Source organism: Kogia breviceps, chromosome 13 (assembly GCF_026419965.1).
Source record: "Kogia breviceps isolate mKogBre1 chromosome 13, mKogBre1 haplotype 1, whole genome shotgun sequence".
NCBI lineage: Eukaryota > Metazoa > Chordata > Mammalia > Artiodactyla > Physeteridae > Kogia > Kogia breviceps.
Window position 1 is genome coordinate 76902324 of NC_081322.1, and position 18236 is coordinate 76920559.

The 18236-nt window shown below is 41.7% G+C and overlaps 1 protein-coding gene across 8 annotated transcripts in view; it reads left to right on the top strand.

The window, feature by feature from the left end:
• The window catches only part of MTHFD1L (methylenetetrahydrofolate dehydrogenase (NADP+ dependent) 1 like), a 205972-nt gene that overhangs the window by 79555 nt on the left and 108181 nt on the right, over positions 1-18236 (top strand). For 6 of the 8 annotated variants that reach the window (XM_067011020.1, XM_067011019.1, XM_067011017.1 and 3 more), the window contains 2 exons: positions 445-513; positions 5084-5195. In XM_067011020.1, the coding sequence (XP_066867121.1) occupies positions 445-513; positions 5084-5195 (181 nt within the window). Of the gene's footprint in view, positions 1-444; positions 514-5083; positions 5196-17657; positions 17743-18236 lie in introns of those variants that run through there. The other 2 variants (XM_067011021.1, XM_067011018.1) reach the window with 2 other exon arrangements.

Consider the following 18236-nt stretch of genomic DNA (forward strand, 5'->3'; position numbering starts at 1 on the left):
GTCGAGAGATGGTGGGAAACCAGAATGGGTGCCTTTAGACACGTCCCTTTCCCTTTCTTTGTTCCCTCTGTGTAACAAGCCTTGTTTTTGTTCTTCATCTGATTTCTCGGGGCAACAGTGTAATCTCTGGTAATGAAAAATGATGTGCATAATTGCAAATTGAAAGGTATGGCAAGCCTCGTACTTCCATCAAAGGAGGTTTTTTTAAAAAATGCGATGACTACTACTTCCCCATCACATCTTAGAAGGGTTGGCATCCATTCAGGTGGAGGAGAGATGGACAGAGGCAGGAGCTCTGTGTCACCTGTAGCTCAGAGGTGACGGCGGCCGGTGGGGATGCCCACGTAGGAGGTAGGCTGGTGAGAAAAGGCTGAGAGACCCTTGTGTGGACAATTTTTTGTCAGTAATCTAAATAAGTGGGCTTTTTTTCTCCCTTTCCTTCAGGGGGTGACAGGTGCTTTGACTGTTCTGATGAAAGACGCGATAAAACCAAATTTGATGCAGACCCTAGAAGTAAGTGATTTTCTTTTCATAGACATTGTCGACAGAGTTGCATCCGTTAGATTGCTTGTGCGTTCCCACACGTGAGCATTTCCAGCCAATATGAGCCCATGAGGAACATCAGAATAACTGCTTGCTCGTCCCCCCAAAAGCTCAAAGTCCTTTGATGTGATTCATATCTTGGCTACTTAAGTACTAATTGACCAGAGGAGAAACTTAGAAACTCAGTGTCTGATATCTCAGTAACTTGTGAAGCCACGTGTATCATGTTTACATGATGTTTTCTATGTTGCATTTCTTTTTGACTCAGCTTCTCATAATCCTTAAGTTTGGGAAGTATAGGTTTGTTGTCTTCTTTCTCTCCAAGCAAAATGTGGAGTATTCAATAAAATTAAACACACACACACACACACACACACGCACACACACACACAGAGTAATGCTGAGAAATGTTTTCCAGGAAAGTGTACTGTGCTCCACTTTTTTAAGAAGGTCGTTTTTTGTATATGGCTTGCTCAGTGGGGGCTGACACAGCCGATGCTTTTCCTTCCGGAGCGCTTGCTCTCTTGCTTTTGATGCCTTGCTTTCCTGGCCCTTCTCAGTGGCCTCTCCTCTGTCTCTTTCGCTGCCTTCTTCTTACTTCTCCAGCTGCGCTTTCCTCCAGTATCAGCCATGTGGTAACCCTTGAACTCTGGTTCTGAATCTCCTGACCTCAGCATTTCAGACTTGTAGGTGTGGTTACCAAGAGCTGCTAGGGTGGGTAAAAGGCATTTCAAAGTTATGCATAAAAAAAGCATCTTTGATTCCTATCCACCTCCTACCTCCTCCCACCTCGTCTCATCCCCCAAACCTGGTCAGTGGTTCAAGCCCAAAAACCCACCTTCTTGTCATTTTCTGCATGGCACAAAATATTATCTAAGAGCCCCTATTTCTTTTTTTGTTTACTGTATTTCTCCTCCCACCAGGATGAGAGCAAGACTTTTTGGATCTTGTTCACCCAGCTCCTAGAAAGTTCCTCACACATATTAAGTGCTCAGTAAACACTTGCTGAAGAATTAAATGGATATTTATTGTTTTTACTCCATTGCTCCTAAAAACATATACATGTTAAATAAATAAATGAATGAGAAAAAATGTATAAAGAGACATGATATTGCTTCAGCATAACACTTCCCCTCAAAAATGAACACATTATCATCATCATTAGGGATGGTCAGCTTACTGTTTTAAATAATTATCTTTCTTAGATTAAAAATTCCCCCCACCTTTAATACGTATCCCACTCTAAAAGGCTAGTTTCTTGTTAGTTGAATGAACTACTGGGTTGGACCGCCCCTAAGCAGTTCTTACTGTGCCCACATTTGTGACGACATCATCTTGATGTCACAGGCAATGGGCATTATGTGAAAAATGAACACAGCATTCAGTTAAAATATCTGCATGTATGAACTCTGCTACCTGCGTCCTACATATTCATTCCACGTTAACCTGGCTAGTCAGTGGCAGTAGGAAGCTAAATCAACAAGTGATCTAAAAATCACTGGTTAATGTACAGATTCTGCTTTAGTGCTCATGTTTGAACACACTTGATTGTTAGTCCCAGAGGAGGTTAGCAAGGGTTCCGTTGCTGCAAGGTGCCAGGAGACCAGTAGTTCTCATCCCTGGCTACACATTAGAATCTCATGGAAAGATGTAAAGATGCTGAAGCCAAGCTCTCCCCCAGACAAAGTGAACTCTAGGATGTCTGGCAGGTAAGGCTTGGATACCCTGGGTGATTTTTATATACATAAAAGCTTGAGGGCTTCCCTGGTGGCGCAGTGGTTGAGAATCCGCCTGCCGATGCAGGGGACGCGGGTTCGTGCCCCGGTCCGGGAAGATCCCACATGCCGCGGAGCGGCTAGGTCCGTGATCCATGGCTGCTAAGCCTGCGCGTCCGGAGCCTGTGCTCCGCAACGGGGAAGGCCACAACAGTGAGAGGCCCGCCTACCACAAAAAAAAAAAAAAAAAAAAAAAAAAAAAAAAAGCTTGAGAACTTCCCTGTGGAAGAGAGAGAATAAGAGATCTTAGCATTTTACTATGGGTTAAGCATATGCAGTGTTGAGGAAAACACCCACTTGCTGCAGTCTTTTGTCCGATATGGGAGCTCCTGGCCACTTGTGGTTATTTTGATCTAAATTAGTTTAAATCAAATAAAGTTTAAAATCCAGCTCTGCAGTCATACTAGTTCTATTTCTACTTATTTATTTATTTTCACCAGCCACATTTTAAGTGCTCCATAGCCCCATGTGGATGGTGGCTATTGTATTGGATAGTGCAGATACAGAATATTTAGAGCACTGCAGAAAGTTCTTTGGATAATGCTTTTTTAGATCTCTGGTCGGCAAAGAGCAACTGAAGTTTTAATCTTATGAAATGTTTAAAAAGTCCATTATGGAGAATATTCACAGCTTTGTCATCATAGAAACCAAGATATTTCCTGTTATTACTTTCCTAACTGTTCTGCTTATAAAATAAAATATTGAACTCAGGATAGATATATATATATATATATATATATTTTTTTTTTTTTTTTTTTTTTTTTTTTTTTTTGCAGTATGCGGGCCTCTCACTGTTGTGGCCTCTCCCGTTGCGGAGCACAGGCTCCGGACGCGCAGGCTCAGCGGCCATGGCTCACGGGCCCAGCCGCTCCGCGGCACGTGGGATCTTCCCGGATTGGGGCACGAACCCGTGTTCCTGCATCGCCTGCATTGGCAGGCGGACTCTCAACCACTGCGCCACTAGGGAAGCCCAGAATTTCTTAAACAAAGTATTAACTCAGTATACTGCATCATATAAGTATAAATATCAGTTGAGTGTGTATTTGTGTCTGTGTTTGAATGTCCAGCAATGATGGTCTAAGAATTTTTCTATTTAAACCACATACCGGGAGTTCAAAAACCAGGGCCCTAATACTGCTTTCGTGATTAATCTGCTGTGTGGCTTTTAATTTCATTTTGAATTAAAATTAAATGCTGCCCATCTAGTCCCTGGAGTGGTTATCCCAGAAATAGCAATGTGTTTATGCTGATCCAGCCAGACCCTGTCACCTGTCGCCCTGGAGACTGGTGCCCGGTGCTTCTCAGACAGGTGGCCAGGATAAGGGTTGCAGGGCATAGGAGAGCCTTGTCTCTTTAAACTTTTCTCATTAGCTCCGCTAGCTTTCCACAGGCAGCCACATCCTAGGACTGGCAAGGCTAGGAGGCGATGGAGACATTAATACCTTTTTTTTTTTTTTTTTTTTTTTTTTTGTGGTACGCGGGCCTCTCACTGTTGTGGCCTCTCCCGGTGCGGAGCACAGGCTCCGGACGCGCAGGCCTGGCGGCCATGGCTCACGGGCTTAGTTGCTCCGCGGCATGTGGGATCTTCCCGGACCGGGGCACGAACCCGTGTCTCCTGCATCGGCAGGCGGATTCTCAACCACTGCGCCACCAGGGAAGCCCAACATTAATACCTTTTAAACAGTGTTTCCATCAAAGCACTTAAAAGGCTTATCTACATAGAAGTGAGAAACTATAGATGGATAGACAGGTGGAGATCTAGCCAGTAAACATGCATGTATGCATTTCCATAAACACATATCCCAGTGTATTATTTCCACAGACATTTGTATGGCTGTATCCATACTCTGTGACTGTCCCTCCTGAGGACTTTGGGGGGGAAAGTAAATAGAGAACTCTGAGTGGCTTTGATAAATTCTTTTTCACTCTCAGTGATGATTTTTCTTTCACTGCCTTTCTTCCTGCTTTTGTTCACCTCTCTCAGCTTTGAAACTGTTCACTCACAGCCCATCCTGGTTCATGGGAACTTTCCATGGCTCCCAGGCCCCATCCCCTGCACTCCCTGCCTTCCCCCAACCTGTATTTTCACAGGTGGAGCCAAGGTTCGCACACACAGACCTCAGTGGCCTTGCCTGACTCTGAATACAGCCTAAACAATTTAATGCATGTGGGTGATTTTTTTAGAGAGGGCTACAGTCTCTTCTCTTTGACAAAAGAGAAGTGTAGAAATGAAAGTAAGAATGACTATATGACAGATTTTGTTTAAGTAATTAAAATCTAAAGTGTTTGAGAATTCCCTTATTTATTTTTTTGCCTTTGTAGTAACTAACATTTTAGTATGGGTGACGTTTTTCTTTTGTTTTAATAATTACCAGGTAACTTAACTTAAAAAATTAACAGGTAAAAGAAACAATGAGAAAGACAAAGTTTTTAAAAATCAGAATAAGATTATTATTGTAAATAGAAAAATGGCTTATAATAAAATGTACTTGCCCTGCCATGATTCCCACGATTCATTCATTGTGTTGATTTTATGATTAGATTTTTCTTGAATTGGTTAATTTCTTAATGGGGTAAATAATTTAAACAGGCCTCTTAGACCATCAAGGTTTAATTCCATTCTTTGTAACAATATAATACAGAATAATATGAAATAAGGTTTATTTCATGGTCACTGAGACAGCTAAAACAGTGGCTTATCAAAATTATAGTAGGAAATAACTGATTCTCATAGCTTTTTAAAATGTGCTCTTCCACTTCCACAGGGCACGCCTGTATTTGTGCACGCTGGCCCCTTTGCCAACATTGCCCACGGCAACTCTTCAGTGTTGGCTGATAAAATTGCCCTGAAACTGGTCGGTGAAGAAGGATATGTAGGTAAGTCACTTTTTTACAATGTAGTGTTTGAAGAATATTGAAGAAGTCTGAAAGGTGATGGCTGGAACAGAGTGAGATCCATTCTGACTTGAAATATATTCTTGTAAGCCCACCTTTCAGAGATGGCCTGAGTACTGGAAAAACCCTAAGGTCTGGGCTGTACTAGTGACATGACATTGTGGTTGAACCATAGATTTTGATGTCAAGTGCATGTGGTTTAGAATATAAGCTCTGACACTTGCTGACGACGTGACTTTGGGTACAGTGTAATGACCTCTGAGCCTCAGCTTTCTCAGCTGAGAGATGGTGATAACAATATTGTATCAAACCTTATCGGGTTATTTTGAAAACCAAATGAGATTATTTATTCATTTAACAAATACTTATTGACAGCCTAACACATACAAGGCATGCGACTCAGAGCTGTGGCTACGCGGTGAGCAAAGCAGACCTAGTCCTGCCCTGCTGGAGCAGACTGTGTATGTAATTTAACAGGAGAAAATGCTCATTAAATGTTAGCCAATACTAGCAGTAATAGTAATACTGATTACTTGAAATGAAATCAGTCTGCTCTTCGTTGAATCCGAGTGTGATTTTGTGGCCTAATGGAGGGGAGATTCCCAACCATTAGACTAGGACATTTTTATTAGTAGGGCCTCAGATGTTTTGCTGCTGTGAAGCTCTTCTTTGTGGTACCTGCTTCTCTCTGGCTTTTGTTGGATATTCCAGCCATAAAGAGGGGGACACGGCCATAGAGTTTGCTCAGTCCGTGCCAGCCCCAATCCCACCCACAATATTAAGGTTGTAAGAAAGGAAAAGATAAACAAGGATTCATGGAATATCACCTTAATTTGACATCTGAGGCATTACACTGGCAGATTTTCACATGCCAGCAAGTAATTTACATTCACTGCGTGAGTGTCTATAATCAAGTCTAGCAATTGCTTTTTTCACCCTGATCATTAGCCTTGTATCTCAGAAGTGAGTTATTTTACATGAAAAGATTCTTCTGGACAAAAGATCTTAGCTCTGCACTTTTACACTCGGCCATTAAAAAGATCACTCAGGTTGGCTGAGTCTGTTTTAAAAATTCCTTATAGACATACAGCCAGGATCAAATGAGGATTTATGTAGTTCATTTCTCAAAGGTCTGCATTATACAGCTCTCGTGTACTTTGCTGCTTGGGTACCAAAGCCGCTATGAGAGTAGCTAGACATGCCGTCTAAGTGGATTTGCTCAGTTGATCACAGCATAATTGTAGAGCTAATGGAGGAGGTTGAGTAAGGGCAGGCACTGAAAAGTTGGACGCTTACGTGAAGTGTAGGTTCTAAAGCATCAACTCCACAAATAAAAGACTTTCTAGAAGAAAGCACTCTATTTTATGCTGACAGAGCTCTCTGCCTCTGTACCAGTCCTTCCTTTATCAACACATATTTATAGAATATGTGTTGTCATGGCTAAGGATTTTTAAAGGCGTATGCTGGTGATGTACACAGAACATAACTAGCTCTCTATGTGACCTTGGACAAGCCATTAGCATCTTTGGGCATGTCCCTTGTAGACAGTCTCATCTGAAAAATGAGAAGCTGGACTAGACAAGGAATTGGATCTGGATAGTTATCCATGGACGCAGAGTTAGAAGCTGTGGAATCGGAACCCTGCCTGGTAACATGACTTGAAGCCATTTACTTAACTTCTCTAGTCTCTGTGTCCTCTCTGATAAAATGAGAATACCTGCGCTACAGTATTTTAATGAGTAATATCAAAAGAGAAAGTGCTTTGGGCTTCCCTGGTGGCGCAGTGGTTGCGAGTCCGCCTGCCGATGCAGGGAACACGGGTTCATGCCCCGGTCCGGGAAGATCCCACATACCACGGAGCGGCTGGGCCCGTGAGCCATGGCCGCTGAGCCTGTGTGTCCGGAGCCTGTGCTCCACAATGGGAGAAGCCACAACAGTGAGAGGCCCGCGTACCGCAAAAAAAAAAAAAAAAAGAGAGAGAGAGAGAGAAAGTGCTTTTAAACCTAGAGAACTATACAGATGTCAATAATTATGTGAATTATTTCTATGATCTCTTCTAGTCTAAGAGGCTGTAAATGGGTGATAGTTCAGTGACAGTGAAATCTGTCCACTGCCAGAGATTTAGAAGGCTAGTTCTAGAATCAGAGTATCTCTGTCAACTCCTTTCAAGTTGTATAACTTTAGGCAAGGTAACCCTTCTGTGCCTCAGTTTCCTTATCTGTAAAGTAAGGATTTTAATAGGACTTGCCTCATAGGTTTGAAATGAGGATTAAATGAGACCATGTATAAGTCCTGGCATGGCACCTGATACATGGTAAGACAGGATAATTCTTAGCCACTTCTCATTATTCACTCCATTACTGATACGTGACTAATGGAGGTTAAATTTCCTTTTCTATTTAGTTTTTATTTTCAACTGTGGCAAAATGCTTAGACCATAAAATTTATCATTTTAACCAATTTTTACATTTTTATTTATTTATTTATTTTGGCTGCACTGGGTGTTAATTGTGGCATGAGGGATTTTTAGTTGTGTCATGTGGGATCTTATAGTTGCAGCATGCGAACTCTTAGTTGTGACATACATGCAGGATCTAGTTCCCTGACCAGGGATCAAACTGGGGCTTCCTGCGTTGGGGGCGTGGAATCTTACCCACTGGACCACCATAGAGTTCCCATTTTAACCATTTTTTAAAATTAATTAATTAATTTATTTATTTATTTATTGGTGGTACGCGGGCTTCTCACTGTTGTGGCCTCTCCCACCGCGGAGCACAGGCTCTGGACGCGCAGGCTCAGCGGCCATGGCTCACGGGCCCAGCCGCTCCGCGGCATGTGGGATCTTTCCGGACCGGGGCACGAACCCGCGTCCCCTGCATCAGCAGGCGGACTCTCAACCACTGCGCCACCAGGGAAGCCCTTAACCATTTTCAAGTGTACCACTCAGTGAAATGCTTTCACACTGTTGTGCAACTGTCACCATCATTCATCTCTAGGATTCTTCATCTTGCAAAACTAAAACTCTTTATCCATTGAACAACAACTCCCCATCTCTCCAGTGCCTGAAACCACCCTTCTACTTTCAGTCTCTGAACATCACTATTCTAGATAATTCATACCAGTATTTTTCCTTTTGTGACTGGCTTATTTCACTTAGCATAATGTCCTCAAAGTTCACCCATGTTGTAGCATTTGTCAGAACTCCCTTACTAATTAGTTAAGGCTGAACAATACTCCATCGTATGTATGTAACGCATTTTGTTTATCCATTCATCTGTCCATGGACGCATGGGTTTCTTCCACCTTTTGGCTGTTGTGAATAATGCTGCTATGAATATGACTGTACAAATATCTCTCTTTATATTATTTTTAATATATAAAGATCATGGTCCATTATGTATAACTGTGTAACACCAGTGACTTGGACCAGTATAGACCACAAGACTCAAGACCTGTGGTGTTAAACTCTCACGAAGGTGGCAAATTGATGCTGCAGCTCCATGAAATGCTGGGAGCAAAGTCAGTGTCCTGAACGGTGGGAATAAGGAACAATGAATGCTCTTTCCCCATTGCCTGGTCAAGCCTGCTCTGCGGGCTGGTTCATTCCTTGCGCTTGGAATAAATTTATGGTAGATTGCTCTCGCTCCCAGTTAATATCTGGTTCCTTTAAAATATTTTTTAAAACATTCCTCTAGTCACTTTGGTCACAAAAATAGTCTCATTTTATTAAAAGGATATGGGTCCAGTCTCATGAAAACTCCAAATTGCATTCAAATGGAAGCTTCACCCTGCCTTCCTGGGTCTGCCTCTGGGCGACAGTGGGAAGGGGAAGGTGGCTGCTTCTCCAACCCCCTTCACCTTGCACTTAGGTCGACTCTGGCCCCTCCAGGGTTGAAGGTTGGCCATTCGATGGTACCAGTCTGGCCTCTTCCACACTCTTGGCAGAAGACCTGTGGGCTGTATATCTCCCTTTCAGAAAATCCCGCTGCTTGTTCTACACCTGGTCTCCGGGTACCGCAGCTCCGGGTACCTTCGATCTTCGACCTCTGACCTACCACCAGTGGGAATGCAGTTACATCTCTCGCACAACCCTGTCATGGGCTGTTTCTTTTCAGCTCATGGACATTTTTCATACCCCAGTCCACCCCTGTGTCCCTGATGGCAGTGTCACTCTTGATTCTTTCCGGTTGTTCTGCTACAGCCTCACTCACTAGCTCCAGAAAAGGGGCAGCAGCTCTGCCTCCTTCCCACTGGGGGCGTGGAGTGGGACTGGCCCATCCATAACTTTCTTTGAAGAAATCCTTCCCCAGGATTTCTTGTCAACCCCTTTCTTTGAAAGGTATCTCTTGGACTAAGGGATGCAAAGTGTATTTTCAAACAATTCCTTTGCACGTGCTGCTAGGTCTAGCATCGTCCTTTGGCATATGAGCAATTGACATGGTTTTGGGGTGTCAGGCAAAAGACCCTCACTTTAACATCCTTCTACAGAAGTTAAATGCAGTAGTACGGGTTTGTCTGAAGTCTGAGTATGAATTTATGTCCATAGAAAAGTTTTCATTGTATATAGGAGACTATCTCTCTTAAGATACAAAAATGTTCAAACTCAAAAAGATTGGTAATTTGGATTACATTTTAAAAATAAATTATTCATGATAAAAGATACAAGATTAAAAAGGCATGTGACAGATTGGGAGGAAACATTTTCAAAGATAACAGACAAATGACCAGTCTTCAGAACAGATAAACCGCCTTGGACTACAGACTGATTTTTTCAGAAAAGGGACTTCCCCTGGTGGCGCAGTGGTTAAGAATCCACCTGCCAATGCAGGGGACACGCGTTCAGTCCCTGGTCTGGGAAGATCCCACGTGTGATGGGAAATTATTAGAAGTCGGGCCCCCCCCCCCCCCCAATCTCATTTCTCTGCCCTCCCCACTAGAAGTGGCCACCATCCTGGATTTGGGGTGTTAATACTCAGGTTTTTCGTTATTGCAGCTAACTTACATATATTCTTTGGTATATATCAACGATTTTCATAAACTTTTTTAAAACTTAGGAGTAGGACCTCTTAATTACAGGTCACCAAATTTTACAACCTGATCTTCCAATGCTTGAGTGGAATTCACTTCGAATAATACTAAGTTAGACTAATTTGGGTGGAGGGGGTATTCATTTTGATGCCAGTATGGTTTCTTGGTCATTTTCTGCTATAATACTGAAAATCCAGGTAATGGGTAGTAGCCACACGAATTAGATTGCAGGCTTCAGCCGTCTGGATTTGAATTGCTCTCTGCTGTGTGCCCACTGTGACCTTAGGTAGGTCGAGTAACCTCCCCAAATCTTGGTTTCTCCTTACCTAACTCAAGGCTTGTTTTCAGGGCTTAGTGCAGTAATGCTGGAAAAGCACAGACCCTGGTGACTCTGGCCCAAACAGAGCAGTGGATGCCACCTCGTTAAGATGCTAACGATCTTTACTTTTAAGATAAACCTTCACAAACACTAATGCATTCTTTCTTGCGGAGCACAGGCTCTGGACGCGCAGGCTCAGCGGCCACGGCTCACGGGCCCAGCCGCTCCGCGGCATGTGGGATTTTCCCGGACCGGGGCACGAACCCGTGTCCCCTGCATTGGCAGGCGGACTCGCAACCACTGCACCACCAGGGAAGCCCGTAATGCATTCTTTCAAGTGAAGAATATCTGTGTTCTGACAACGGAAAACACTACTGCTTGTTCCCTTCTCAGACAAAGGCGTTTAGGACCATTATCCATAGAAGGGATCTGAGATCCTGAGCAGATCGGATGACTCCTTTGGGTTAAGGGAATCCTTCTGGAAATATGGGGATCCTTCTGGAGTCCTCTGGAAATGCTGTGTAGTTACCAGGGAGAAAGCAGGATGCCCTGGAACCCAGCAAACTCACAGGTGCATGATATCCAGTACATTTCCCTCTTTAAATTTTCAAGTCTTACTTGTTCACTACTGAAATAACAGGAAAAAGATTTTAGAATTTACAAAAGTGATGTGGTGTTGTATCTTCTCTAACCAGTTGCATCTGGCAACTATGAATATACCACCACTTCTCCGTTCTCTTGTCAACAGATATTTAGGTTGTTTCCAGTTGTTGTGTTATTATAAACAGTAGATGTTGTGATGAGCAGACATTCTTGCTCTTATCTCCTGGTGCACTTGTGCAAGAGTTTCACCCTAGGAAAGGATTAAATATGCTGGTAACATTCTACATGTGAATAACATAAAACAAGAATTTTCCTTTGTTAAAGCCTCTCCCCCTCCTCCAGTTACTCCTTCCTCTGGAGGCTCCTTTGCTGAAGCATTGTGCAGGTGCCTGGGCTCATCCTCAGATCCTTTCTCTTGCTGCCCTATACTTTCACCCTAGGACATGACTGACCGTCTCCACACGTAGCCAGGACCTTTCCTTGACCACCATATATCCAGATGCCTCCTCACACTTAAAAATTTCTAAGCCAGGGCTTCCCCGGTGGCGCAGTGGTTGAGAATCCGCCTGCCGATGCAGGAGACACGGGTTCGTGCCCTGGTCCGGGAAGATCCCACATGCCGCGGAGCAACTAAGCCTGTGAGCCATGGCCGCTAGGCCTGCACGTTCGGGGCCTGTGCTCCGCAACGGGAGAGGCCACAACAGTGAGAGGCCCGCGTACCGCAAAAAAAAAAAAAAAAAAAAAAAATTTTAAGCCATATTTTTGATTCTCTTTCCATAGGTCCCAATCCTGCTTCCCCATCTCAGTTGATGACAGTTTCATTCTTCTGGATGCTTTTGTCAAAGGACTTGAAATCATTCTTCCTTCTTCTTTTTTATTCACACCCCAAATCCAGTCCATCAGAATGGATGTGACCCAACCACACCTAGCACATGGCTGCCCCACCTGGTTCAGGTCACCACCATCTCTCTCCCGGGCTTTGTGACAGCCACCCCTCACCCCTCCCTGACCACGGAGTCTGTTTCCATAATGCCACCAGAGTGGTCCTGTTGAAGCCTAAGTCACACTCCATCCTGACTCTGCTAAGACCATCCAGTTTTGTATCTTTCAGAATAAACCCAAACATAATCTCTTCCACCATCTGCCCCTCTGATCTCATCTCCTGCCCTGTCTTTCCCCCAATTTGCTGAGCATCTGGCATGGGTGCCCCCCGCCGCCTTCCACATCAGGGCCTTTGCACGTGCTGTTCTCACTCTCAAAGCTCTCTCATAGCTACGTGGTTTGCTCCCTTGCCTGACTCAAGTCTCTGCTTATGTGTCAGGGAGGCCTTCTGCATGCATTCTAGCTGAAAGAGCACCCCCCCGCCAGCACCCCCATCCTCTGTGCTGCTCCACTAGACATGCAGGCATTTGTGTGAACACTGTCTCTCTCTCCACTGAATATAAATCCTTTAAGGCACTGGGACTTTGGCCCTTTTGTTCACTGCTATATTCTGAACTTCTGAGTAAATATCTAATAAATGACTCCCCAATTCAAAGAACTCCATGGAGGTGCGGAGCATCCATTAATTTTCCACGTCAGAAGTATAAGAATTACAAACATGCATTCTAAGCACAACCCTGGTTCAAATACCAGTTCTGTTCCTCATCAGCTGTGACTTGGAATGAGTTGTGTAGCCCAGTGTGTTCTCAAACTCAGCATAGCCATTCCTTCTTTTTATACCAAACACTTGACTATCATAAATAAAACTCAGGTGCTATAACCTTCTACAGGTAATTTCAAAACACAGTGTAATGTGTTAGTTGTGATATAAAAGTATTTTATGGTAACATGATATGTATTTCAGTATGTATTCATTCGGAGAACTACTTGACTACACTGAAAGATATTTTGAGTAGTGCTTGCACATACACAAGAATTCGTTCACAGGACACCCACAAGTGCGGAAGGATTAGGCGTGTTTTGGCAACTCAGATGTCACAAGTGGTTATTGGCGTTGGTGATGCGATTTTCTGCAAAAGTGAACATCTCTTGGCAAAGTTCCAAAGAAAACAAAGTTAACCTTCCTTCAGTTTGCACTCTTGTTTGCATTCCTTAAAAATGACAGCTATTGATGGCTTGATTTGGAGTTTTTATGTAAAACAGATTGTGGGGAGGGCTCTAAGGTCATATAATCATAATCAGGTTTTCCAGCTACGAGAGTGGAAGGAAAATCAGGTGGGGCAGGGGACAAATCTTTGTGGGACTGTCCTGCACGATGCAAGGTCTCCAGTATCCTGGCCCCACCCACATCTTGAGGACCTGCTGTGTGCTGGGCATCCTGCTGGGGACTTTCTCTGTGTTTCATGTATATGTTTTTTTTTTTTTGTTTTTTTTTTTTTGCGTTACGCGGGCCTTTCACTGTCGTGGCCTCTCCCGTTGCGGAGCACAGGCTCCGGACGCACAGGCTCAGCGGCCATGGCTCACGGGCCCAGCCGCTCCGCGGCACGTGGGATCTTCCCGGACCGGGGCACGAACCCGCGTCCCCTGCATCGGCAGGCGGACTCTCAACCACTGCGCCACCAGGGAAGCCCTCATGTATATGTTAATATGTCTTATACCAACCCTAGGAGGCAGTTGCCATAATACACCCCATTTTACAGGTGAAGAAACTGAGTTAGTAGTTGCCCAAAGGCTAACAGCTAGTGCAAGGGGGGGAGCAGAGATTTGAGTCTAAGCCCTGGCACCAAACCTTTGCTCTTAGCACTGTGCTTTACTGCTTCCTAAATGTGCACTTTCATTCTGTATCACCATTATCACGTAGCCCTATGCTTAGCATGTAACCAGCACTAAATAAATGTTTTTTTAAATGAAAAATTAATAGTACACATCAGTTTACTGAATAACTTATCTACTGGTAAACATGTCTGAATTTCCTCTAGACTTTTTATGGTAAACATGGGCATATTTGCTGGGTGGTTTTTTTGAGGCAATAATTCATTCATTAAAAGAGTAGTTAAATCAGAAGAGTAAACAGTTTTGAAAGGAGTTTTGAACTTTAGGAATGTCTAACCTGACCTTGACTGTTTCTTTGTGTGCCACAAAATGCAAATTTATTTTCAATGAGTTATCTAGCCTATCCCTACTTAGGATTTACGTGTATTCTAAATAATGTGCTCGTAATGTAGTTCTGCTTACCATCGTAAAACATGGAGTTAAAATAAGACCCCTGTCAAAACACTGTCATGCAGGGATTAGTGCTGTGAAAGTTAACATAAAGTGATTTTTAAATGCATAGGCTTTTTGAGGATTAAAAATGAAAATATCCACTATGCAATGACTTTAAATTTATATTGTTTGACTACTATCTTACCCCATCTTGGCTGTGAACTTTCAGCCTGAGGATGCTGAAAAGAGTCCAACTACCCTTACTTAATGTATAAATTGTAGTTTAGAAAATTGCAGTTATATGAGGTTGTTCTTAAGCTTTTAGCAATGTTTGATATAATTACAATATTGCGCTGTTCTCATGCAAAGAAAACCTAGTAGAACTTTGAGTCAGGAATATAAGGAAGCTGTCACTAAATGAGTAGTGTATTCTTGTGTGGAACTTTTTATATCTTTTTGGGGGAGGGGAGAGAAAATTGGATTTTTAGGGCTTTCTAAAAGTCTTAACCTCTCGCCAGCTTCAACCATAAACGTTCTTTTAACCATTAATGTTTTGATGTAAGTAACGTAAAGTTTAAAAACTACCTGAAGTTTAAAAGAAGTATGTCAAGTTACAAAGTGCTTGGTTATCCAGTTCAAAATAAAGCAGAGTAAAGAAGTAACTCTTTACTTGAAGAAAGAGGTATCTCAATGGAATGGTAAAGACCTAATGCAATAGAAGAATTTAAACAGATTTGAAAAACAGAAACTAACAATCAGCATCATATTAAATATTGAAGTCCTAAATGTACACGAATGTATTCAGGCCATGACAAGCGTACTTATGATGATCACCGTCATTATTCATCATTATTCTGCAAGTATTAGCCAATGTAATAAAACAAGAACAATACAAAAGTATAAATATTAGGAAGTGATAAGTTTTCCACTATTTATATACAGTATGATTGTATAATAGAGAGTTCAAGAAATTTATTTTAAGTAAATTGGTTGGTTGGTTATTTGGATGCAATGTGAGTATGTAATAGTTTTTCTTTATATCAGCAATAAATAGATACCGTGAAAGGGGAAATATCCTATTTATATGTGTCCCCAAACTGTAAAATACCTAGGGATAAATTTAACAAGAAATGAGCATCTAGAAAGAAAACCATAAAATGTTATTGAAAGACACAAAGCAGGACTCTTGAGTCTGAATCGTTGGTGAGACATACGCCATGTTCTTTTTTTTTTTTTTTTTTTTTTTAATTTTTATTGGCGTATAGTTGCTTTACAATGTTGTGTTAGTTTCTACCGTACAGCAAAGTGACTCAAATATATATATATATATATATATATATACATACATATATATATATACATATATCCCCTCTTTTGGATTTCCTTCCCATTTAGGTTACCACAGAGCATTGAGTAGAGTTCCCTGTGCTATACAGTAGGTTCTCATTAGGTATCTATTTTATACATAGTATCAATAGTGTGTATATGTCAATCCCAATCTCCCACTTCATCCCACCCCTCCTTTTCCCTATCGTCTATATCAATTTTTCAGACTCTGCATATACATGTTAATATATGATATTTCTTTTTCTCTTTCTGACTTACTTCACTTCTGTATGACAGTCTCTAGGTCCATCCACGTCTCCACAAATGACCCAATTTCGTTCCTTTTTATGGCTGAGTAATATTCCATTGTATATATGTGCCACATCTTCTTTATCCATTCATCTGTCGGTGGACACTTAGGTTGCTTCCATGTCCTGGCTATTGTAAATAATACTGCAGTTAACATTGGGGTGCATGTGTCTTTTTGAATTATGGTTTTCTATGGGTATATGCCCAGTGGTGGGACTGCTGGGTCACATGGTAGTTCTATTTTTAGTTTTTTAAGGAACCTCCATACTGTTCTCCATAGTGGCTGAATCAATTTACTTTCCCACCAACAGTGCAAGAGGGTTCCCTTTTCTCCACACCCTCTCCAGCATTTATTGTCTGTCGATCTTGTGATGATGGCTGTTCTGACCGGTGTGAGTTGATACCTCATTGTAGTTTTGATTTACATTTCTCTAGTGATTAGTGATGTTGAACATCCTTTCATGTGTTTGTTGGCAATCTGTATATCTTCTTTGGGGAAATGTCTATTTAAATCTTCTGCCCATTTTTGGATTGGGTTGTTTGGTTTTTTGATATTGAGCTGCAGGAGCTGCTTGTATATTTTGGAGGTTAATCCTTTGTCAGTTGCTTTGTTTGCAAATATTTACTCCCATTCTGAGTGTTGTCATTTTGTCTTGTTTATGGTTTCCTTTGCTGTGCAAAAGCTTTTAACTAGGTCCCATTTGTTTATTTTTGTTTTTATTGTCATTACTCTAGGAGGTGGGTCAAAAAGGATCTTGCTTTGATTTATATTATAGAGTGTTCTGCCTATGTTTTCCTCCAAGAGATTTATACTGTCTGGCCTTACATTTATATCTTTAATCCATTTTGAGTTTATTTTCTGTATGGTGTTAAGGAGTGTCTAATTTCATTCTTTTACATGTAGCAGTCCAGTTTTCCCAGCACCACTTACTGAAAAGGCTGTCTTTGCTCCATTGAATATTCTGGCCTCTTTTGTCACATCTTAGGTGACCATATGTGCGTGGGTTTATCTCTGGGGTTTCTATCCTGTTCCATTGGTCTATATTTCTGTTTTTGTGCCAGTACCATACTGTCTTTATTACTGTAGCCCTGTAGTATAGTCTGAAATCAGGGATCCTGATTCTTCCAGTGCTTTTTTTTTTTTTCTTTTCTCAAGATTGCTTTTGCTATTCAAGGTCTTTTGTGTTTCCATACAAATTGTAAAATTTTTTGTTCTAGTTCTGTGAAAAATGTCATTGGTAATTTGATGGGGATTGCACTGAATCTGTAGATTGCTTTGGGTAGTGTAGTCATTTTCACAGTATTGATTCTTCCTATCCAAGAACATGATATATCTCTCCATCTGTTTGTGTCATCTTTGATTTCTTTCATCGGTATCTTATAGTTTTCTGCATACAGGTCTTTTGCCTCCTTAGGTAGGTTTATTCATAGGTATTTTATTCTTTTTGTTGCAATGGTAAATTGGATTTTTCCTTAATTTCTCTTTCTGATCTTTCGTTGTCATTAGTGTGTAGGAATGCACGAGATTTCTGTGTATTAAATTTTTATCCTGTGACTTTACTAAATTCATTGATTAGCTCTAGTAGTTTACTGGTGGCATCTTTAGTATTATCTATGTAAAGTATCATGTCATCTGCAAACAGTGACGGTTTTACTTCTTTGCCAATTTGGATTCCTTTTATTTCTTTTTCTTCTCTGATTTCCATGGCTAGGACTTCCAAAACTAAGTTGAATAAAAGTGGCGAGAGTGGACACCCTTGTCTTGTTCCTGATCTTAGAGGAAACGTTCTCAGTTTTTCACCGTTGAGAATAATGTTTGCTGTGGGTTTGTCATATATGGCCTTCATTCTGTTGAGGTAGGTTCCCTGTATTCTCACTTTCGGGAGAGTTTTTATCATAAATGGGTGTTGAATTTTGTGAAAAGCTTTTTCTGCATCTATTGAAATGATCATATGGTTTTATTCTTCAGCTTCTTAAAATGGTGTATCACATTGACTGATTGGCGTATATTGAAGAATCCTTGCATCCTTGAGATAAATCCCACTTGATCATGGTGTATGATCCTTTTAATGTGCTGTTGGATTCAGTTTGCTAGTATTTTGTTGAGGAGTTTTGCATCTGTGTTCATCAGTGTTATTGGCCTGTAGTTTTCTTTTTTCATGGTATCCTTGTCTGGTTTTGGTATCAGGGTGATGGTGGCCTTGTAGAATGAGTCTGAGAGTGTTCCTGCCTCTGCAATTTTTTGGAAGAGTTTGAGAAGGATTGGTGTTAGCTCTTCTATGAATGTTTGA